This window comes from Perca fluviatilis, chromosome 14 (genome assembly GCF_010015445.1).
Source record: "Perca fluviatilis chromosome 14, GENO_Pfluv_1.0, whole genome shotgun sequence".
Classification (NCBI taxonomy): Eukaryota; Metazoa; Chordata; class Actinopteri; order Perciformes; family Percidae; genus Perca; species Perca fluviatilis.
The window spans coordinates 22,971,437-22,995,456 of NC_053125.1; the positions used below are offsets into that span (position 1 = coordinate 22,971,437).

General features: G+C 42.8%; 1 protein-coding gene across 2 annotated transcripts in view; it reads right to left on the reverse strand.

Annotated features, from left to right (window-relative positions):
* Positions 1 to 6,696, reverse strand: part of dachb (dachshund b) — a 101,443-nt gene extending 94,747 nt beyond the window's left edge. Inside the window, exon 1 of one of the 2 annotated variants that reach the window (XM_039823088.1) lies at positions 5,537 to 6,696. In XM_039823088.1, coding sequence (XP_039679022.1) covers positions 5,537 to 6,210 — 674 coding nt within the window. In that variant the 5' untranslated portion in view covers positions 6,211 to 6,696. The remainder of the gene's footprint in view (positions 1 to 5,536) is intronic. The other variant, XM_039823087.1, reaches the window with a different exon arrangement.
* Positions 6,697 to 24,020: the final 17,324 nt, after the last annotated feature.

The window sequence follows — 24,020 nt, forward strand, 5'->3', positions numbered from 1 at the left end:
AACTTAATGCTCCATGTAAAAGAATGAAGAACAGCAAATTGATGAAAGGAGTTCATGCTGTGTGTTTGTGTGTGTGTGTGTGTGTGTGTGTGTGTGTGTGTGTGTGTGTGTGTGTGTGTGTGTGTGTGTGTGTGTGTGTGTGTGTGTTTGTGTGTGTGTGTGTGTCCGCAATGCTTCACCAAAACAAAACGGCTTTGCTCCCTGTGTGCCAATACGACCTCCATCATCGGGGTGTGTGTGTTTCACTGATTCTGCGTGTGAGTGTGAGTGTGTGTGTGTGTGTGCTCCAACAGCCTGCCGTGATAAGGAGAGCCCAGAATAACACTCCCGACATCAGCAACCCTCCCTCCTGTCACTCACTATCGATTCTCGCACGCACCACACACACACACACACACACACACACACACACACACACACACAAATAAATCAGAATAGACGCTCTCTCTCATTCAAGAAAGCTCAGTGGTTTGATGAGAATCATCTGCAAGACACAATCACGGATATATGACGCGTCTATCGACCTTTTAAAATATTCTACAAAATAAAAGTCTCACGCTTGCAAAATGAGAGAGCAGGCCTCACTATGCTTAAGATGAAGTGCACAGCATGTAAAACCACATGTATGTCTTCAGTAGGAATCAGTGGGTGTGGGCTTCAGACAACAGACAGAGGTATTGAGAGAACACAGATACACTTTTTTGAAACAGCGTCATGGGTGAAACAGGCTGTAAGAAAATGTCCCCCGACCCCGCAGGTCACAGAGTTGATGTCAACTCCTTTATGTGACTCAGGAGGTTAACAGGAGGTGTGGAAACACATTATTTCTCTCTTCTTCTTATTTTTTTTTTTAAATCTCAGTTAAAGAGCAGACCCTAAAGAGCACTTTAAATCTAAAAATCTAAAACATAAGTTAACCTATACTGTAAATATCGACCAAAACCGGCACCATGAGGCACAAGTGCATATAAGTGGTCGTTTACACACACACACACACACACACACACACAGAAACACAAACGCACACATATGGTTGCCGAGAAGACGAAGTATGCAGAAGCCCAGTGGGAGTTTTTTTTTTTTACTTTTTCTTTAAGCATTTAATTTTTCCCTTTCTTTTCCCAGAGAGTAACGTCAAGAGCGAGCGAGAGGGAGGGTGAGAGAGGGAGGCATTAGAGGAATGTCAATATGATTGGAGAGGGAGAGGAGTGTGTGTTCGCTGCGCGTTCAACAACAATAGCTCTCCAGCCGTGTTGTTCCATGCGCATTCACATGATCCATTATTACCTCTGACATGTACCGCTGAGTGTGTGAGAGAGAGAAAGACAGAGTGATTGAGATGAAGAGACAGAGGACAGAGAGAGAGAGAGAGAGAGAGAGAGAGAGAGAGAGAGAGAGAGAGAGAGAGAGAGAGAGGTGAGGACGGGGAATGAAGAAGAGACAATTAGCCAGGAGACAGAAATACACTTCTGAGGGTGTGTGTGTGTGTGTGTGTGTGTGTGTGTGTTTGTTGAAAAAACACAGATAGGGCTGAGAGACAGAAGAGATAGAGGGAGAAAGTGATAAAAAAAAGGAGTCAAAAATCGCAAAAGAAATGACCCAACTCTACAAAAACAGGGAGGGCAATGAACATTTCAAGCTTAATAAACTATGGACGTGTGTGTGTGTGTGTGTGTGTGTGTGTGTGTGTGTGTGTGTGTGTGTGTGTGTGTGTGTGTGTGTGTGTGTGTGTGTGTGTGTGTGTGGTCAGCTAAAACAGAGGTCACCCTCCAACAATCCAGTGACTGCACAGCAACAGAATACTGTTAATAATTAGCCCGGGCACACTAAACAACTGCCATCTATCACTTTCATCTCTCAACGAAGCAAAAAATAAAACTGGGCTGAAAGCACAAGACACGAGTGCAGACGACCGGCGACGACCAGTGGGTTCCCCACTGCGTTTCCCTCATGTGAATGTCCAGGACTTTTCAAGGAGTTTCCAGAAATAAGTCCGAGCCCTAAACGCGAAACTAAACAAGTTTCTCAAAGTAGCAAATGCATTCATGCAAAGCAAGTTTTTTTTTTTTTTTCTTAGGACTGAAATTGAGACAAACGCCAGCCCACAACAAATTAGCACCATAACATTTTTTTAAAAAATATGCTGAATTAGCCATTAGCAATTCATGTCTGCAGTGGACCAAAGGCGGTACAGACAACTATCACTGGATTACTTTGATACTGAAGAAAACTTAAAAAACGTGGTTATTCTCAAGCAAGTTTTGTAGTTATGAGGAGCAGGGTTTTTTTTTTTTTTTCCTATGATTTCTAAGTGGATTTATGGATGTTTGTTTGAGATGGAAATCAGATATAATGATATCCACAGGAAGCGTGAGTCACAGAGAATCTATAAATCTGTGTATCGCGTCCAAGTTTTCCGGATTTGACTGAGTTACGACTCAGAGAAAGTGTGCGAGTTTGGGCGCAAATGGCAGCCGTCGGGAGCCAAGGGGTTTCAAAGAGCCTTTCACTGCCTCCGTGATGGGTCAAAAGACAGTGCTTTCATAACGTAGAGCATCCTCGCCTCCGTCGCTCCCTCGCTCCCTCGCAGTTGTGAAAACCCGACGAAAAGCGACCTGCGTGTATTCATTTGTTTCAGCGTATTTTAAAAGTTTTCCAACTTCTAAGAGTAGAGTTCCTCCCAAAAAAAAAGGACAGAGGCATCGTTGCAGCTTCAAGCATTCGGTTTTTACTTTGAAACCAGCATCAGAAGAAGGAAGAAGAAGAGAGAAACCTCTGTCCTTTTTAGGAGTAACTTTACTCTCATGTGTTTTAAATGTCAGTGAATCTGCTGGTTTCTTAACCCCTATCTAGAAAAGCCTTTATAAATCCTTTGTACTCCTGGAATTCAATGACAGTGAGGAAACAGCACACAATTTGATGCACAAATTAGTGGAAATGATGTTTTTCCTTTTACGGCAGAACGATAGTACAAACATGCAACACAACCGACGCAAACTAATTTATTCTCATCCGACCCCCCAAAAATGTTTCTTGTAATATTTCTGATCCATGCGGCGCGTTTCGTATCACAGTTTTCTCAATAGATTTTGAATATTTATAGGGGTCCTAATTCTGTTGCTTCCCTAATGATGTGCAAAGGACTTTATTTCTGTTACTTTGATGGTTAGGAAAAGAAAGGAAAAATTGTGTATGATGTGATTATATATTTTGTAAATTTTTCAATAAAAAATTTATCACAAAAGAAAATTGATTTTGAATATTTGAAACAACCTCCTGTGACTACATGCTGGTTATGGTCAAAAATAAATAAATAATAAAAGACCTGCAACACTGAAAACTAGGGCTGTGCTCGATTGAAAAAATTCTTAGTCGACTAACTAATCGATTAGTTGATTTAATCGACAGATCTGTAAATCTGAGTTTCTCCACAAAGAGTCATGCAAAAGCACCACTTTAATTCTTGTGTTTACCAGATATGTGCTCGTACATTTCTTGGAAATAAGTCATTCAGCATGAAAAAAGCATCAAACCTGACTAATGGACTAAAGAAATCTAAGTTGACTAAGACCAAAACGACCGATTAGTCGACTAATCGACTAAGACGGAGCAGCCCTACTGAAAACAACAAGAAAAGGTCATCTATACTTTCAAATTACTACTTTTGTGCAGCTTGTCTCCCCAAAATGGAAAAGCAAATTCTTTCCTTACCAAAAAATACTTTGCCTCAAACAACAACAAAGACAACACCTTATACGCAAGGCGCTCTTCACATTTGAGCACTTTTCACATCTGGAAAAAATAAATAAAAATCTAGAATCTAGAAGTGCAGTCTACAGTAGAGTGAATCTACATCCTTAATAACAAACAGTGTTGTGGTTCAGATAAGATGTTGTTACCTCTCGTGTCTTTAAATTTAAATTCTGACATATTTAGAAGTGAGGTGTGAGGTGCCTTTTTCAGCCCTCGTTTTGGGCTTCAGTAGAGCAGCTTTCAAAATGGTGGGGGACCCAAACCTGACGCACGGAGCGTCACTTTGGAGATTTAATTTGAATGGTCGAAGAAGTCACTTTAATAACGGAAAGACGTTGTGAACAAAGAGGTGGCAGGTACAGTAGGTCCGCACGCGCGCACACACACACACACACAACCGTAATAGGCTACATAACGGGTATTAAAACCACACTCCATAAAGTGTCTGTTCACAAACCTTAAAGCTGCGTGTTTCCAACAAACACATTCTCACACACACACACACACACACACACACACACACACACACACACACACACACACACACACACACACACACACACACACACACACACACACACACACACGTGAAGCTCTTTCTCTGATACACCTTCACTCACACACACACATGCACTAACACTTAGGTTACATGAACACACAGTCTGAGTGGTGAGGTATAAAGTAATGGATTATGGGAATATTTTCCGTATGAGTCAACAGAAGCTTGTTTGCTCTGCGTCTGTTTGCTGTCAGTGTTTTTATTTTACTAAAACAACAAACTACTGAAACATGCTCTGCTCATTTAGCATCTCACACACACACACACACACACATACACTTCCATCAAGCTCCAAAGTCGATACAGTAAAAGCATCATTTTCAAAACCTAAGCAAAATAATGAATGGCACTGACAACAGAACAGGAAGTCAGTTTCAATAAAATAACCATTAAGCAAACAAGTCAGTGAGTCTGTGATTAATTTTTAAAAAGGAAGCCATATCTTCTAAAAAAAAAAAAAAACTGTAATTTTCTAAAGGACAGGAATATCACGATGATTCATGCAGAGATGACTAACACAAGGAGAATATATTACATATTAATATCAAGTTGTTAATGATGATGACCAAGGGCAAACTGAGAATCACTATGGGACTCAATCATGAGGAAGATCTGAGAAATGTATTACAGAAAACTAAATGAATGGCAAAAAATAATGATGAATAGGTTTAAGAATATTGTTTTACAACAACATTTTGTCAACACATCCTTCTCCTTTAAGTGATTGTAGTGATATTAAAGAAAAAAACTGACACATTGCCTCCAAAAAAATAAATATAATTAGTTGTTTGAGTGTCCCAAACCCACCTAAAGTCCCTGCAGAGTCTAAGTCCCTTATTCGAAGGGGAAATGATGGGAACATGGTTTGAACAACAGTAAATTTGGAGCCACGGATGCAGTGGGCATCTCCACCAAACATAACAGAAAAGAAACACGGTAAACAGCCTCGAATGTGTCAGAAATATAATGCGAAGTAAAGTTAACTAAAGTGACTTGTTTTCGCTGCAAACGCAGCGGGAAGTTGGGGAGTGAATTGCAGCGAAACGGACTCACTCGAAAGCCGTCCGGCTTTCGGAATGTTGTAGAGACTTTTAAGTGAAATCTCACAAATAATACAAGTGATTCAAGTAGGCTGTATACATATATTTATATATATATATATATATATATATATATATATATATATATATATATATATATATATATATATATATAAGCACTGACCTGGCGCTGGTGCAGTCCTGGTACAGAATCTCGAAGTCCTTCCTGGAGATGAGCTTGCAGCGGTTCACGCCGGGCTGGATTGCGCCGAGCCCCCGCAGGACTCGCACCTGCTCCACGGTGCACACCACCGGCGCGATGTCCAGCCTCTTGAGCTTGGTGTAGACGGTGTGCAGCCCGCCCACCAGGTGCTTCAGGAAGAGGTCGAACACCTGCGGCAGGCAGATGAGCTCCTGGCCGTCCACGCCGAAGCTGGCCACCTTCACGCCGTGCACCTCCACCAGTTTGCACTCGCTGCACAGCCCCGGGCTGGACGAAGCCTGCGCCAAGCCGGGGGAACCGGGGGTCAAGCCGGCCGTGTTTAGCGAGCCGAGCCCGCCGAGAGAACCCAGAGCGGCACCGCCTCCGGACACGAGCGGCGCGGCGCCGCCGTTGCCCAGTCCGGCCAGCGCGCCCCCTGGTCCGGGCAGGAAAGCGCTGAGCATGCTGCTGGTGAGCCGCGGAGAAGGGGACAAGGAGTGGGAGTGAACGTGGGAGTTGGTGTGCCCCGGGCTGGAGGTGCCGGTGGTGGTGGCGACGGAGGTGTGGAGCGCGTCCGGGACCGAGCGGTAGAGCCCTGCCGGAGTTGGGGCGCCCGAGCCCGGCGAGAGGAGCGGAGGGGAGCCGGGGAGCGACATGTAGGTGGTGGTGGTGGTGTTTGAAGAAGTGGAGAGTGGTGAAGGCGAACACACACTCTCTCCTTCTGTCTCTCCCTTTCACACACACTTACACACTTTCTTCTTCACTCTTTCCTTTCCCAGTTGAGAATACACTTGTGCGCGTTTTCTGCTTATTTTCCTGTCACTTTTTCCTCTTCCCTCTTCCTAATTTCCCCTCCTGTCTACTTCCACTCCGTCTATCCAGAATACACTCTCACTCTTGTTATCCGTGGTTGGTAAGCGGACTGTCCGGTCTGTGCGTAAAAGCGACTGGATCAGACTCCAGGTCAGCCCCTGTCCCCGGCCCCGCCTTCTTCACACATGACTGACAGCTGACTGGGCCAATCAGAGAAGTCTCCTTGTAAGACTGAAGGTGTGATTGGCGGAGAATGAGGGGGAGGACTTTATTACACCCCATTGGGGTGTGCGTGTGTGTGTGTGTGTGTGTGTGTGTGTGTGTGTGTGTGTGTGTGTGTGTGTGTGTGTGTGTGTGTGTGTGTGCGTGCATGTGCGCGTGTGTGGAGGGTATCGGTCAGATCTCTCATTCTGCTGTTTCATAAACTTTCTCACGAGCTGTTTGAGTCGCAAACGGGAAGTTTTTATTTTTCTTCTTTTTGGTCAAGCATCTCAACCCCTCTGCGTGTGTGTGTGCGTGCGTGCGTGTGCGTGTCCCTGTGTGTCCAGTAGTGGCTCACATGCGAGCTCTGGTGGCGAGACGGACTCATGTTCTTCACACACTGACCGCTGAGATCAGTAAACAAATCGGCAGACTGTAGGTGGGGGAAGTGAGGAAGGAAGTGAGTGGGAAGGAAAGAGGGATTTCATTGAAATGAGAAAGAAATAAAGAAGGAAGAAGAAGAAGGATACAGGAATTTAGGAAAGATGGATGAATAGAGGATGTGGTAATAATTTATGTCACAAAAGAAAAAAAAAGGGATTAAAAGAAAGAAGACTAAACGAATAAGAAAAGAGATCATCATGTAGCAGCAGAGAGAATTAATTACCGCTGTGTGTGTGTGTGTGTGTGTGTGTGTGTGTGTGGTGTGTGTGTGTGTGTGTGTGTGTGTGTGTGTGTGTGTGTGTGTGTGTGTGTGTGTGTGTGTGTTTAAGCAGTGAAATGGGATTGAGCGGTGTGGATTACAGACAGACGGGGTTTTATAATCCCGTGTAATCTCATTACACTGAGAAACCCTGACTGAATGAAAGAGGGAAAAAAGCGAGAGAGAGAGAGAGAGAGAGAGAGAGAGAGAGAGACGCACTGATTTGATATTTAGAAATAAGAGTTTCTTTCAAAACTTCGCATTCAGTCAGTGGTGGAGGAAGTATTCAGATCCTTTTACTGCAGTAAAACTTCTAAAAGGTCTACCACACTGTGAAAATACTCTGTTACAGTTAAAAGTCCTTCATTCAAAACGTTCCGTCAGTAAAAGGTATGTATAATCATGAAAATGTACGGGAAAACTAAAGTACAAACATAAGAGTTTAAGAGAAAAAGTAGAAGAAAAAAAAACCAGGTGAAGGAGGAATGAGGGGTCAAAGAGTAAAGGTGGAGCACGGAAGATGAAATAAAAAGTTAAGAAGGAACAGAGAGAGGCAATCATTTGTCTCTCAGGACTAATAAATGATCAAACTGAAGCTGGACTCCAAGAGAGACAGAGGGAGAGACAGAGAGAGATGAGGTCTTAGCGGAGGTGAATATCTCTCAGCGGGGTTATAACGACCAATATGAACTTGGACTTTTGGACGTGGAGAGCGAGAGAGGGAGAGAGGAAGAGGAGACCGAAAAGGGATCTGTGAGGAGAGGAGGAGGAAGAGGACTACAGATGGAGAGATGGCGGAGGAAGAACAGGTGACAAGAGAGGGAGAGGACAAAAGTGGAAAAACTTGTCTGCAAAATGCTCTTCATCCCTCCCGAGAGAGACAGAGTTCTATCCTTTTTACAGCCCATTAAATAAACCTGTGCTGCATGTCATATTTTTTTGTGCTGGTAGAGCTGCAGATAAAAGACATACCTTCGCCTGCATGGATGATGTCACACCTCTCCGGGCTATCACGATGTTTGGAAACTGGACAGTTCGGACACGTCGTTGATTGAGTCCTAAAAAAAAAAAAAAAAGCTGGCAAAGATTATATCCATTTTTTCGTTGATTTAGACAGAAACTTACTCCTCTTCGGGAGCTCTTCGAGGAGGCGGTGAGGAAACGGGGTCTCAAAATCACCCACGACCCAAATCACGTCCTGTATAGGGAGTATGAGCTGATGCCTTCAGGCAGAAGGTACAGGTTACCAAACTGCAAGCTCAACAGGTGTACAGTAAATTCTCATTTGTGCCGCTTTCAATCAAATTAATGAATAATAAGACATAAGATGTGTGTGTATATTGGCTGCAGTGATGGATGTGTGACTAATAAACATTTGTGGTACTTACCATTATGGTTATAGGATGTGCAATGCCTGATAGGGTACTGGTGCAATATTTTGTATACACATATACATATATATATATATATACATATACATATATATATATATATACATACATATACAAAACACATACATAAAAAAAAAAAAAAAAAAAAAAAAAAATATATATATACACATACACATACATATCCACACACATACATATACAGCATACCATACACACACACATATACATATAGCACATACACACATACATACACACATATACATACAGCACACATACACACACACATAGATACACACACATACACAGAGAGACACACACATACACATACATATGGAGAGACAGTATATACACACACACACAACACACACATATACACACACACACACACACACACATACACACACACACAGATACACACACACACACACACACACACAGAGAGACAGCACACACACACACATATACACAGCATACAGAGAGCAGCACACATACATCACAGAGACACACAGACACAGATACATATATAGGACACACACACACACACACACACATACAACACATAGACAGCACACACATACATACACAGCACATAGGCACACCCACACATATACATATACAGCATAAAAAATAATATAGCACATATATAAATATAGCATATACACACTATATACATATATACACACACACAGCATGCAGATATGAGCACACAGAAAGGAGGTATGGGGAGAGAAAGAGAGCAGAGACTCTTCTTTCTTAGATGAGCAGAAAGTAGATGGAAACATATGGACACAGTATGGAATAGAATGGAATGGACCGAGACACACAGTGGATGGAGGATATGGAGGTAAACACAGATAATGCATGTTTCCTAGAAAGGAAGAACGAATGAGAAAAGGAGGAACAGGAAACAGAGGATCGAGACACAGTTGGACGGACGGAGTAACCTGGACGAGCACATGGAACAGAAGTAGATTGGACAGGACACATGGAAGGGATGGAAGGATAGTGAGGAGGAAACATGAAAGACTGAGAAGTGACAGTGGAGGGTGGAAGTGGAATGATAAATGGATGGAGTATGAAATTGTTTTTTTTTTTTTTTTTTTTTTTTTTTTTTTTTATATTTTTTTTTTATATTTTTTTTCCTACATAAATAATGTAGGACACCGAAGGAAATGATTTTTTTCTCCCTTAACTCACACAAGGAACATTGTGAAATTTCCACATTTTGGTAGTGGAAAATAATAAAATAACAGCTTGTTGAAGGAGTGGAAATGGAATGAAAGGAAATATTAAAAGATATAACGCACCAAACACAATAATTACAATTTAATTTATTAATTTATTAAAAATCATTTTCTTAACATATTTTTTCTTTTTTTTTTTTTTTTTTTTTTTAAATAATAGCACACCTAACCATTTACCCTCAAACCACTGTTTCCCTAACACCATTTTCCCCCCCCCCCGCCCTGCTCCTCGTGTTTTGTTCCGTCCTCCGCCACCCCGCACCGTTAACGCTCCTCATAAGCGAGCGTCTTGCCGTCTTTAATCCTTCATATTATATTGTTCTCTACTTTTTAATTTACAGCTTTTATCTATTGTCCACTCCACTTTCACTCCTACATTTAAACTCCATGCCTTCTCTCTTTTCTGGCGCTAGTCCTTATAAAAAGATCTGTGGTGTCTATTATGTTTTTCCCCTTTAGTAACAAAGTGGAAGGACCGCGCCCGCGCGAAAAGCATTAAAAGCTAGAATGCCCTCAGGCACTAAGAAACTCATGGGAAGGGAGGAAGACATGACAGCAGTTGAAATGGACACAGATGTAATGGAAAGGTGGCCAAAATGGACAGCACGGAGGAATGAATGGAAAGAATGAAAGATTAATGAGTGAGTAGAAAGGAAACTTGTGGAGGGAAGGAAATGTATATTTATTCAAAAAGGCGGAACGAAAGGTACCTGGATAGGAAAGAGGGGGAAAGGAAGATTTGAGTGAATGCTGTTAGAAAACTGTTTTCTAACAACAAAAACACCACCACAAAATTTTTTTTATGTGGTTTTTTAAACAACACAACACCACGTAACCAAAGAACAGCCTTGAATCCTCCAAATGAATCTAAAACGAAAGAATAAATGAATGTTTCCTGCTGGGGCTGACAATCTACTACATTGGGAACTAAAAGCCCATTATAATGATTGTCATCATGACTTATTGTGAGTGTTTTAGCCTCTATGTCTTTACAATACAAACAATTGGAGATAAAAAAAATACTTAAAAGTGGAAAATAATAATACTAAAATAACAAGCAGCAGTATGTCCATCCACTAACATGGAGGGGGCAAGGTTTATGACCTATACGGGCTGGGCAATATATCGATATTATATCAATATCGATATATGAGGCTAGATAGTGTTGTCTTTTCCTGGTTTTAAAGGCTGCATTACAATAGAGTGACGTAATTTTCTGAACACACCAGACTGTTCTAGCTGTTCCATTATTTGCCCTACCCGCATAGTTATTACATCAACATAACTGATGATTATTTATCAAAAATCTCATTGTGTGCATATTTTGTGAAAGCACCAATTGTCACCCCTGCAATATCGCCACAATATCGACATTGAGGTATTTGGTAAAAAATATTGGGATATTTGATTTTCTCCATATCGCGCAGCTCTAGAGTTTAGACTACAAAATATACAGTATGTGGTCAAATGTGTCCCAGACTACCTCGGCAAGAGGTTTGAGTGATCGCATCACAATCGCGTCTTGGTGGTCGTTTACACTTGTATTTATCGGTGTCTGCTTGAGATCCAAGACACAGTTTCAAACCAAGTGCTAACAGGATCTAAGGTTAGGACTGCCGATAGTGGCATTAAAGGAATACGCCACCGTTTGTTGAAATAGGGCTTATAACCGTCTACCCTGACTGTAGATAGGTGGGCCAACGCATTTTTTGTCTCAGTGCAAGTAATTAGGTTGTTTGTTTGCCTTTTGTTGGCTCACTTTTACTCACAACATGCTAACCGGCAACATATTATTCCATTCACTACGCTAAGCTAACTAGCGGCGGCGCTGCCGGTGTTGCACCGGACTAAAACGATGCATGCACAAAAAATGCGTTGGCCCACCTATCTACAGCTAGGGGAGACCGTGATAAGCCCTATTTCAACAAACGGTGGCGTATCCCTTTAAGTCAGTAAATGCTCCTATGGGCAGTTTTGTAAGGAAACAGCCAACAGCCTGTTTCGTTGTTTAGTTTAGAGGACTTGTTGGATCTGCTTCATGTTGAAATATACTCATTTTAATTCAGTTGAAACATCTTTTCTATGCAGTCTAGATCTTTAAAAAGACTTAGCTTGGTTTTAAGATGGATGCCGGGACATCTTCGACCCAGGGCAAAGACCAAGACTTGCAGTTGCAAATCACCAAATCAATCGGAAGTAAAGAGGAGAGAAAAAAAAGAAATAGACAGTTGAGACAAAGAAATGAAAATAGTAAAAAAGAAAAAAAAAGGAGGAAGTAATTAAAGATGGGACAAAAATATAATGTCAGGATAATGTCATTTCTGGATCCGCAAGATATGACATAATCCTGATGGCGTACAAAAATTGGAAAAAGAATAAAAAGAGGGGGTAGAAAAGGAAAGTATAAAATATTTTAGACTGCTGTGTTGGGTGACATTGGTCTGCTGGCTTTTTATAATTTTCTTTTTTAATTTCACTTTGGGACAAATACATGAATGACAAAAGAGCCGCGGGCTGTGTGAGGGAGTGTGTGTGTCTTTTCAAACTCTTGTCTTTCTCACACTCTCTCACACATACACACACACACACACACACACACACACACACACAGACACACACACAGACACACACACACACATCAGTTATTGTCCAAAGTGTTTGTGCACACAAACATCACACACACACACACACACACACACACACACACACACACACACACACACACACACACACACACACACACAGACTGCTGTATCTGAGCCATCACTAGAGGCCATCAGGATTTATTTAGCTTTTATTTATACAAGCTTAAAGTCAAACCATCCATCTCAAACACAATAGCCCGCAGCTTTCATTACAGTGTGTGTGTGTGTGTGTGTGTGTGTGTGTGTGTGTGTGTGTGTGTGTGTGTGTGTGTGTGTGTGTGTGCGCATGATGACATTGCGTGCATGTAAGCAAGTTTGTGATGATATACAGTAATTCTTAGATGACGTGTGTGTGTGTGTGTGTGTGTGTGTGTGTGTGTGTGTGTGTGTGTGTGTCTTTTCCCATCATCCTCGGCTCCTCCAGCGATGATGTTGACGACGGCGGCTCAAGTTGTGTTCTTTAATAATCTAATTCAACAACACAATTACCAAGTGTCAAACTGCAGAGCGAGCGTCTCGGGGCCGGACGGAGTGACAGCGACGCTTCGTTTCCATACAAGCTTTTTTTTTTTTTTTTTTAACAATCATCAACTAAATTACAACACACTGGACACGCTGAATGTCAAATCAAAAATCTCCTCTTGTTTTACACTTAAATGGGATGGGAAATAGTTTTGTCGATAGTGAAGAGTAGTTAGCTGTGGCCACAGAGAATACCAGATTGTGATTGGTTAGAGAGTGTGCATGATTTCCAGATAACTGCTCTTTAACGTTTTATCAGGCTACATTTCTTTTCACAAATTTGGCAAACACATGCAATAAATGTTTTCATTTATTGCTCAAAATATGAATAATAACACTAAGCATCTAGAGCCGTGCTCACGGTCACTGTACTTAGGCCAACCTGATCTCACAGAAATATACAAAACGACCATGACCTCTTAACACCGCATTAAGTGGTGGTGGCGACACGTAGACTGTGAAAATGACATGCTGGCACCTTCGAAACAATGCCATTGGACACTCAATTAGTACCCCAAAGTCTGCATAAAGAGGGATGGGTCAAACAAACAGGACTTTCAACCAGGAGAACAGGATCAGACCAGGAGAACGATGTACGTGTCCCGCGTGAAACCAAAAGTCAATGTTGACTCATTTTAACTTACGCTAACGTACTAACTTAAGTTAACTTAACCCTAACTTACGTCACCAACATAACTTAAGTTACGTTAATTCAACCCAAACCATGATCTTTTTCTAAAAGTAACCAAGTACTTTTGTTGCCTAGCCTAGAAATCTAGACGCACCCTAATGACAGCAAATGTAATTTGCAGCCAGGGTCAGTCTAGCAACTCTCCGTTGGCTTGCGAGCTGGAAAAACCAAACTCTAGTCAGGCCAATCACATCGTGTATAAAGTCGGTGGGCGGGCTTAACATAAGGACAGCAGAGTTGCGATGGAATTCCCTGCTACTTGAGAACAAAGAAGATGGCTGCTGCTGCTGGCGATCAGCGCTTTGGCCGCGAGTCTGGAAGACTTGGGGCCCTATCTTGCACTCAGCGCAATTGCCTTTGTACACCGACGCATGTATCATTCCTATTTTGCACCCGACGCACAGCGGACTTTTCCCTCCACAGACGCACGTCGGTAAATTAGGGAATGTATTTGTGCTCCCGGGGGCGGTTCAGCGAAAAGAGGAGGTGTGTTCCGGTGCAAACGTTCCCTGGTGCTATTTTGCAGTTTCAGAAAACAATTCCGCCACAGACCAGGAAAAACCTGGTCTACAGTCAGTGGTGCTAGTCTAAAGTCATCAGCGTGTTATTTAGATGCTATTTTAGGGGCGCATGCTTGGCCATAATGTAGCGTGCGCACAACGTGCATACACTTTGCTTCTCTCATCTAAACGGACGCAGCAGTTCCCATTTTTGCAAACCATACATAATTACAAAGGAAAATATTACTGAAAATGGGCTTCATGTGTTTGGATATATCAGGAGGCACTTTACAGTACAGTCCTCAAAAAGTCGCAGCATTCTTTGTGGCTTGTTGTGTTTTACACAACATTTCCATGAATCATGGATGTGTTGATGACATAAATGAGGAAATATTAGAGGACTTAAGGAGATGTGATGTTGAACTACGGTGGGATTGGACACTCCGGCGGAATCTGGTCCGGGAGTAATGGCGGTGGCGCTTCTGGTGGAGCGGGTGGACGGAGATGGAGTGGAGGGGAGGAAGGGGCACAACAGGTGCAGGTGGTCGTTTGAGGCGCTCCATGCGCTGCAGCAATCCTCTCCAGACTTGAGGAGATGCGCCCGAGAGGAGCAGCAACATCGCCACCCGGCCAAGTCGGGCATTTATTACTTTGCCGCATCTCGCATCGGCAGCTCCCGCTGGCGTGCGCCAGGCAAATCCGCCATCATAACAGCAATCCGCCATGGAACAAGCGCACCTGCTCTTAAAGGGAATGTGAGATGACGCTCTGATTGGTTTATTGCACGTTACGCCCAAACCACACCTAGCTACTTCAGACCAACCCATTTTAGATTTGCATCAGGCACAAGACTCATTTATCCCGCCGGTAAAATAGCAACAGCGGCCGAGATCAGCCCACAAAGATACTTGCGTTTTGCGTTTCATACTTGCGTTTCAGATCATTAAAAAAGGGCCCTTGGAGTTAAAGACTGAAATCATTCTTAAAAAAGGAAGATGTGTTTGGAGTTTTGCCGACCGGATACGGCAAAAGTTTAATCTATCAACTAGCGTTGCACTGGTTGGTTGTAGCGCTATCCTATTGCGTGCAGAGGGAATTTGAAAGACAACCGTTTATCCCGCCCCTCGGATTGAGCCCTGTCAATGGTGAGTTCCCGGACCCAACATCTTGATGTGGGTCTGGCTTGTCAGGCTATCTGTTGCCTAATCGCTATAGCTTACGTGGTGCCACCGCCACATGAATAAGTTTTAAGAGGTTGAACCTTTGAACGTACACATGTTCCACCAAAACAAGTTCCTTCCTGAGGCTATTTTGCAGAGGCGCCGTTGCTCCGTCTGGCGCGTAGTGCCGCCCAAGATGATTGTGATTGGTTTAAAGAAATGCCAATAAACCAGAGCACGTTTCTCTCCCATCCCGGAATGCTGTGTGGACTAGCCAGACCCTCCTCCGCAACGAAAAAGACGTGTTTAAAATTGCGACCTTTACGTTCAAAACCGTGACTGACGTTCTCTGGTTTACATGTGAGGTCATATTTCTACCAGCGTTAGGGGCGTCGTTTTATTAAACGCTCTGGTGGGTCGTATTACAGGGTTAGGAACAAACAACGCATATCGTCGTAAGTACTTCATGTCTTTTGGTGTAGAAGCCAATGCAGACTTTTTAGACGCAGTTCCCAATTGACGCTAGAATTTTTTTGACTGTCCTCAAGTCAGAATTTGCCTAAGATATTTAAAACCAATATAATCTTTCATAGGTCGGTCTCACTAGCCAATGCTCTTCACATCTTCTTATGTGTCTTTTTGTTCCATTTTGACTATATATCTGTTCCATTAAAAAAAGACATTCAGTCATTAAAACTTCATTTATGTATCCATGTTTTCCTGCAGTCCGTATTTTTGGGGCTTTTTTTTTTTTTTTACGAATCAGCACCAAAGTTTAAAATCCGAAATAAACCTTGAGACAAAAAAAAAGGGACAGACATTTTATGCCATAAAAAAATGTTCTTGGGCAATATCAAGTATGGTGTAATAAACACCGAGCTCGTTCCTGTTTCCACTCTTTTCTGTCCCCATCGCTTTCTTTTTTTCACTACGTCCCCCTCTGTCCTCCACCTCTCCTTCCCTCTCTGCCCTTCATCCCCCCTTCTCTTTATCACTCCGCTCATAAAACCTGCTCATCCAGAAAGAACAGACTATAGAGGAGGATGGGGGAGAGAGAAAGAGAGAGGGAGAGGGAGAGACAGAGAGGGAAGGAAGAGAGAAATGAATGAGGGATAAAGACAAGGAGGGAAGAGGGGAAAAAAGGAAAGACGGAGGGATGAAGAGACAGAGAGAGACACTTCATTAAGGGCACAGCAGTATTTGTAATGGTAAAACTTCTGGCTCAAATCAATTAATGCAAATGAAATTGGCACCATTAGTGGATTCACTCGCAGTTCTGTGTTGAATCCAGCTTTGGTGAACTTTGACGCGCAAATTAGCGCCGTTGACTGACTTTAAACCGCTTCACTTGTGCCGACCTTTGAAGGAACTGAGAGCCAGAGAGTCCTAATTTAAGGAAGCTATTATTTTGCACCATTTCATTTCGTGTAACTTTGCTTGAGTCGTAACTGCCCAGGAGAGGCACGGTTTGCACAGACAAATACCAATATATCTCTTGACTAAACTTTGGTAAACAAGTTGTTTAACAATTTGGGAAATACCCTCACTTTCTTTCCAAAAATGATGCTGAGAAAACCAATATGATTGTCATGTCTGTCCGTTAGCTTAGCTTACCATACCATAAAGACTGGAAGTGGGGAAGCAACTAGCCGCTCTATCAAACGCTTAAAAATATGACCGCTGCACTCAGCTTGATGGCCTACAGTTGCTAAAGTTGTCGCTAGTTGTTTTTTAGAAATAAAATCTTGTGCCACATTTGGTCTGACTGGGAACTAAGAGAAGAAAACAGAGAGACATAAAAAGAGAGACAGAGAGAGAGCGAGAGAGAGCAGGTCTGAAGGTGACTAGTCATTGTCCTAATTCCTTTTTAAACAGCTAAAGAGGCCAAAAACACAACTCTCTCTCTTCATCACTTCTCATGTCTCTCGCTCATCATCTCTCTTCCTCTATTCCCCCCATCTCCACTAAAAGAGGCTAAAAACATCACCTGTCTCCCTCTCTCTCTCCCCCGTTATTTTATATTTAACTCGTTCTCTTTTAGCATACATCCCTTTATCCTGATGCTACCTTCTCTCTCTCTCTCTCTCTCTCTCTCTCTCTCTCTCTCTCTCTCTCTGTTCCTGTCGTCTTTGCCAGCAGCGATGTCTTCAAACTCTGATTGATGATGGTTGCCGTCGGTTAACGTTGTGTCCTGCTTTCTGTTTTTACCAAAATACTCTCTCTCTCTCTCTCTCTCTCTCTCTCTCTCTCTCTCTCTCTCTCTCTCTCTACACACACACACACACACACACACACACACACACACACACACTTGCTCTCTGTTTCTCTCAAAACTTTTAAAACTTTTTTTTTTCAAACTGCTGATGTGAAAGTCAAATCCCTCCTGCTGGGTCGCAAGTGTGTGTGTGTGTGTGTGTGTGTGTGTGTGTGTGTGTGTGTGTGTGTGTGTGTGTGTGTGTGTGTGGGGCGGGGGTGGGGGGTGCGTGTGTGAGTTTTTCCTTTATCCATAACAAATAGTAAGCCTACTTTACAAAGACCAATAGATGTTAGGCTACAACAAATAAATAGGCTAATAATGTTGAGTGTACGGTTGTATAAAGCTACAATGTTATCACATATTGGATGTTTTATCAGTGTATCATTTTGATTTCTATGGATACTAATAATTTGAAATTAACTCCCCCCCCCCCACCAAAAAAAAAAAGGACAGCTAGCTTACCAGCTGGTAGCATGCAGCTGAAGACGCAGGCTAACGTTAGCTTACCGGTGGTCTGCAGCTCGACTTTTCCAGACACCGTGGCCACTGCCGTGGAAGAAGAAGATAACGGAGAAACAACAGAACTGGAATATCCTCCTGCTTCCCTAAAGACACCGTGTGGCAACATGTTGTCGAGTTATAGAAACAGACAACAAAGGTAAAGCATGTGGTCTCCAACGGGCCATGGTGCCTTCATGGGGATCTCGGTAAACTAATGGTGCTTTCAATTGCGTTTCATTAATTTAGAAAAACTCAAACATGTTGTTGCAAAGTAGCCTTCTGCCATCTAGTGGCTCTTATTGCCGTCACTGTTGGAAAATAAAAATGTTAAAATCAAACTGAATTGTGGATATGGAGAATCGTCACACCTGCTAAATAATGTTTTTATTAATTAGCTGTTAAACAAATGCCAAATATTTAAGTAGCCTAGGCCTATACAATTACAACATGGTGGCAAAAGCATCTTAAATCACACAAGCAGAAACAGTGGATTGATAATAACGTTTTAATCAACAACACGAAGAAAAGCAAAGCACCTTTTTAATTTAAAATGAACGTCATAGCAGTTTTCCTCTCTCGTCCGCTCTACCTCCCCTACTACCTTTGTTCTTCCCTCCCTTTTTTCTCCCTCCATTTCTTCCGAATAGATAGATAGATAGATAGATAGATAGATAGATAGATAGATAGATAGATAGATAGATAGATAGATAGATAGATAGTGTGGGTGGGTTCATTAACGGGGAGCTTTATTGAATGTGTTTTTTAATGTTTATTTCATTATTAACATATAATCAGTGCCATCAATCACTGTGACAGCCACCTATTGTCAGCCTGACTGTCACACCGCGCCGCTGTGTGTGTGTGTGTGTGTGTGTGTGTGTGTGTGTGTGTGGCAGAGAGACAGAGAGATAAATAAAGAGAGAGAGAGAGAGAGAGAGAGAGAGAGAGAGAGAGAGAGAGGGAGGGTGTGTATTTGACGCAATTTCAACAATGTGTGTAAAATCAATAGCCTCGTCTTAGGGCGAAGGACAGTGGAAGCAGCTCAAGGAAACGAGGGAAGGGAGGATGAAAGGAAGGAATGAAGGAAGGAAGGAAGCAACGAAGAAGGAAAGCTTAAAAGAGCTGAAGAAGAACGTAACTGGAATAAAAAATATTAAAGAAAAAAGAGGACAGAAAGAAGACATGGTATAAGAATACATAATACATGAATGCAAACAGCAGTGTTGTAAACCTTGCTGCTTTTTTTTACTTTGTGTTTAGATCTATTAACAAATGTTAGTATGCCAACACACCAAAATCCCTTTCATACATGCACTGCAACCCTGAACTTACCTAGACATTACCCGGAGGAGCTGCATGTGAGAATGCAAACGTCCAAATCAGTTGGATCGGACATGAAACGGACGTTACCCTGAGACCAAAGTCTGTGTAATGTCAGATTGAGCCCCTGTGTGAATGGAGCAGATCATTGTCTGGATAATTCACAGTGAGCAAGTGGGCGTATTGATGATGTTTCCATCACGCGGCTGGCATGAAACTAAAAAGAAAAAATAACATCCAAAGGTGAAGAATACGGGCCATTTACACAAAGTCTAATCTCGCATTGCCAGACCTTCCTCCACAGTGCCGCGCAGAAGGGTCTCGCTAGTCCACACAGCAAATGTGCTCTGGTTTATTGGCATTTCTCTAAACCAATCACAATCGTCATGGGCAGGGCTAAGCGCCGGACACCATGACGGTGCCTCTGCAAAATAGCCTCTGGAAGGAACTTGTTTTGGTGGAACGTGTACGTTCAAAAGTTGTTTTAGTCGTACGAGAGAAAACTCTGATTGGACAGATAGTCTAGCTAGCTGTCTGGATTTACCCTGCAGAGATCTGAGGAGCAGTTAACCATAGTCCTCATAAAATCCAATTGAGTTTAGAATGCTAACACAAAGAAAGCGGAAGGTGACGGACATCGTCCGGCCTAAAAAGAGGGACATTTGGCGGAATTTCCGATGGCGGAATTTCCGATGGCACCTGAACAATCCCAGAAGTGGAACGACTACACAACGTCTAACTCAAACATTTCTAGCTGAAGAGATGACGAGATTCGGGAACTTCTGTCGGGCCGACGCTGAAATCGTCCGACAAATTCAAGAACAGCAAAAGACTCGCCTGTGACCCGATTACAAACAGGCTACGTTACCACGGCGTAATCTGCGTCACGTCCTGCCTCCTGAACGTTCGACCCAGGCGCCACTGCTCATCTAAACCAAAGGGAGTATTTTAACCCGTTCTCACTCCGAAGTCGTAAAAAATACGGACGTTTGGGCAGTGGCTGTCAGCGTGAGAAACGATGCGAAAAGTGCCCTTCAGCATGTGTGTAGAACGCACCAGGGAGAGCAGCAGCTACACGGCGTTTGAAGATGACGTAGTTGCTAGCGAGTAGTATGAAAGCCCGAAAATCCACATAGGGAGGTTGGTTGGGGCGGTGGATGGGGCAAACAACACAGGACTTTCACCCTGGAGACCGGGGATCGTGTCCCGCGTGTCACGTGTTTCCTAAACTCAACCGTCGCTTTCTTCTTTTCCTACCGTCCTGTTCTTGTCCCGCGTGTCATGTAAACGTAAGCCCAACCCACGACCTTTTCGTTAACCTAACTGCGTCAAAAGTGACGCCAACATTCCCGACCAAAGCGTGTTCAGATAAAGCGCGTTTACATATGACGCTAAAGGAGACTTTTAGCGTCAATAACAACGCCAAAGGCACCTGACCAAACGTCCGTATTTTACGCGATGGGAGTGAGAATCTGTTCAGTATTGCAGTGACAACGCGTCAGACAATCTCCTGTTGTGTGCTACATGCACCTAAATATCTGAACATTGTCCAGAGTCCATATGAGAAAACGACTTTTTAGTGTTGTGTTGTTTTTGACGTGCATTTGACAGATATTAAGAGGTAGCAGAACAATTACCAAAAGCACAACACTTGAAAAATGTAGCATTTGCATCCCCTTAAGCCCTGTAATAACTACACATGGAGAGTCGACACATACATGTATCTGTGAGTCGGGTAAAGATAAACCTTGACTGAGCTCATGGCTGGACTATTGCCGGTTCAAATCCCAGCTGGAAAACAAATCAAAAGCTGAGTATTTGATGAGAAAACTGTTTGAAGAAACTACTATTGAAATGCCCTTGAGCAAAGCACTAGACCCCCACACCCCCTCCCTTCACTGCAGTAGAACAGTGTGTTGGGAAAAGAGTCAATCATGAACCAGTTAAGAAGTGAACATTAAACAAAAAAAATCTGAGAAAATACCTTCAGTCGAATAAATCAAAACCAAAGCTGGTTGTTGATGTTGTTGTTGTTGTAGGGGAGGGGGGTGCTCGGGGCCCCCAGGTGGCTCTGCAGTTTTCATTTCCTAAAAAATAAATAAATGAAATAAAAAAAAAATCAACGGGGACAGGGAAATGGCACAGGAAGAATGAAAGCATTTGGACGAGGGCTCGGTTTTAAAAATTTGACTCTGAAAACTTTATTGATCCGGGTGCCAAGCGGAATTACGGAAACGAACCCCGGAGCTTTGAAGAGAAGTTTCACTGTCGTTATCGTAAGCCCCTATAATCCATCATATCTGGGAATCAAATTAACATACATTTACGCAAACACACACACACACACACACACACACACACACACAAATTTAAATGCAAGCACTTATACACACACGCACATTTAAATGCAAGCACTCACATAATTTCTCTGTCTCTTTCACTCACACACACACACACACACACACACACACACACACACACACACACACACACACACACACACACACACACACACACACACACACAGAGGCCAAATCATTAGTTGTAGGTTAATTAGTGTTATAATTAATAACCTAGCAGACAAGTGTATCGGTATATGAGTGTGTGTGTGTGTGTGTGTGTGTGTGTATATGTGTAACGAGGGGTCGGGAGTTAAATCATATTAATTTCAACATTGATTAAGCAATAAAAAAAGACTTTTAACTAGCGGGGGTGTATATCACTTCACCACACAGGCATCGCAATTTAAATCTATGTATTAATTAAAATGCACGTGTGTGTGTGTGTGTGTGTGTGTGTGTTGCCGGGCTTGACGCCGAGGTTTCTAGCGCGAGGAAGGGATCAACACTCTTTAACAGAGATAAAGAGAGAGAGAGAGAGATTTGAAGGGGAGTGATAGCAAAACATGGATCTAATTCAGAGAGAAGCAGCAGAAACAGAGAAGAAGAAGAAGAGGGGGAGTGGGATCGAGGGAATGTGTGAGAGGTATAGATAAAATGAAAAAAGAGAGAGAGAGTGAGAGAGAGGGTAGTAGGAGGGGGAGAGAGAGTGACTGCTGTGTGATTGGATAAGCGCCAGTGACTCTTTGAAATTGCGATCGCCTCAGATATGCATTTCAACGTATAGCTTAACTTTTCTCATATAGATAACAGCTTCGTTAGCCGAAAAACTTTGCCGGTTGCCAACTTGAAAGCCGTGGCGCGAGGCGTTTTTTTTTTTTGTTGCTTTAATTCTGCAGTCAGGCTCTTTGGTGATTGATCTGCTTTGAAGGAGGTTTTTAAGGAGTCAAATGTAAAAGAGGCGAGAAGAAGTGACGTTTTTATGGCAGCGAAACTTGGGACGGGTTCACGTGGCAACGACTCTAAGGCGCAGAGGTTTCTCAGAGCACTGGTCGGGACGCAACAAAGGTGGAAAATAATTGAGTCCTAACAGCTTTCTTGAAGTGCTGGAGTGAGTTACTGGCTGTGTTAGGCTGCCAAGGCTTCCCCCAAGACCCTGCAAGGCCAAAACTGAAGGTAAGAGCAATAAAACACTGCAGGCTGGAAGGTTAAACCTGCAGCAGGTGAGTCTTACCAGCGATGATCTCAAAGTCAGTCTGCAGCAGAAAACAGCATCCCATCTCGCCTTACAAGATGTTTTTTAAAACAGACTTTTGCTCAACCTTTACTAAGCCAGGAATGTCCCACTGAGATGCTAAATTCCAAGAAGTGCTGGACATGATGGCGGAAAAACAACGAAAAACAAAGATGATGCATTGGAAATGAATTTCACCAGGACAGATGAAGTACATACATGAAGAAAAGGAAAAGCAATCGCGCCCTCCATGCTGTTATGAGTCCAATCAAGGTGACATATTTATTGACCTTGCAAAACAAAATAGTTGTAGATGATGGGAGCTTACAGCCTCTGTACACACGCATTGCTGAATTCAAACTTGAAGCGCTTGGGCTCAAAGATTCGATCTTTCAGTCCTTTACCACTGCAGAAATTATGCTGCGTTCCAGACACAATTTTTAGCCCGTAAATTACCACTTCAAGTCACGACACATGACTTGGTAGCGTTCCAGGCAAAGTCTACGACAAACCCTTCTAGCTAGCGTTAGCTAGCGGCTACCTAACGTTGACGTTAGCTAGTGCTAGCGGATACTAGCAATTTGTAGTCGGCGACATATTTTGGGCATCATTTAATAAACATAACCTGTAGTAGTACACAATCGTATGTGTATTGTTTTAATTACAATGTGCTGAATTACTTTACGTTGCCTATTTATATCTATTTATTTCTATTTCTCACCGTTAACCACCGGCGTCTGTAGGCTACAGCATCAACAGGGGTCGCCATTGTTGTTTATGTGTGTGTGACGTCAAAAACTGGAACTTGGAGTACAACCATGTGGTACGAGTTCACGGGTAGTAAGTTATGGGTTTGACTGCCGTTCCAGGCCACTTTCACAGGTAGAAGGTTGTGAAAACATGGGTTACGGGTTGCCTGGAACGCAGCATTAGGGCTCCCCGGTA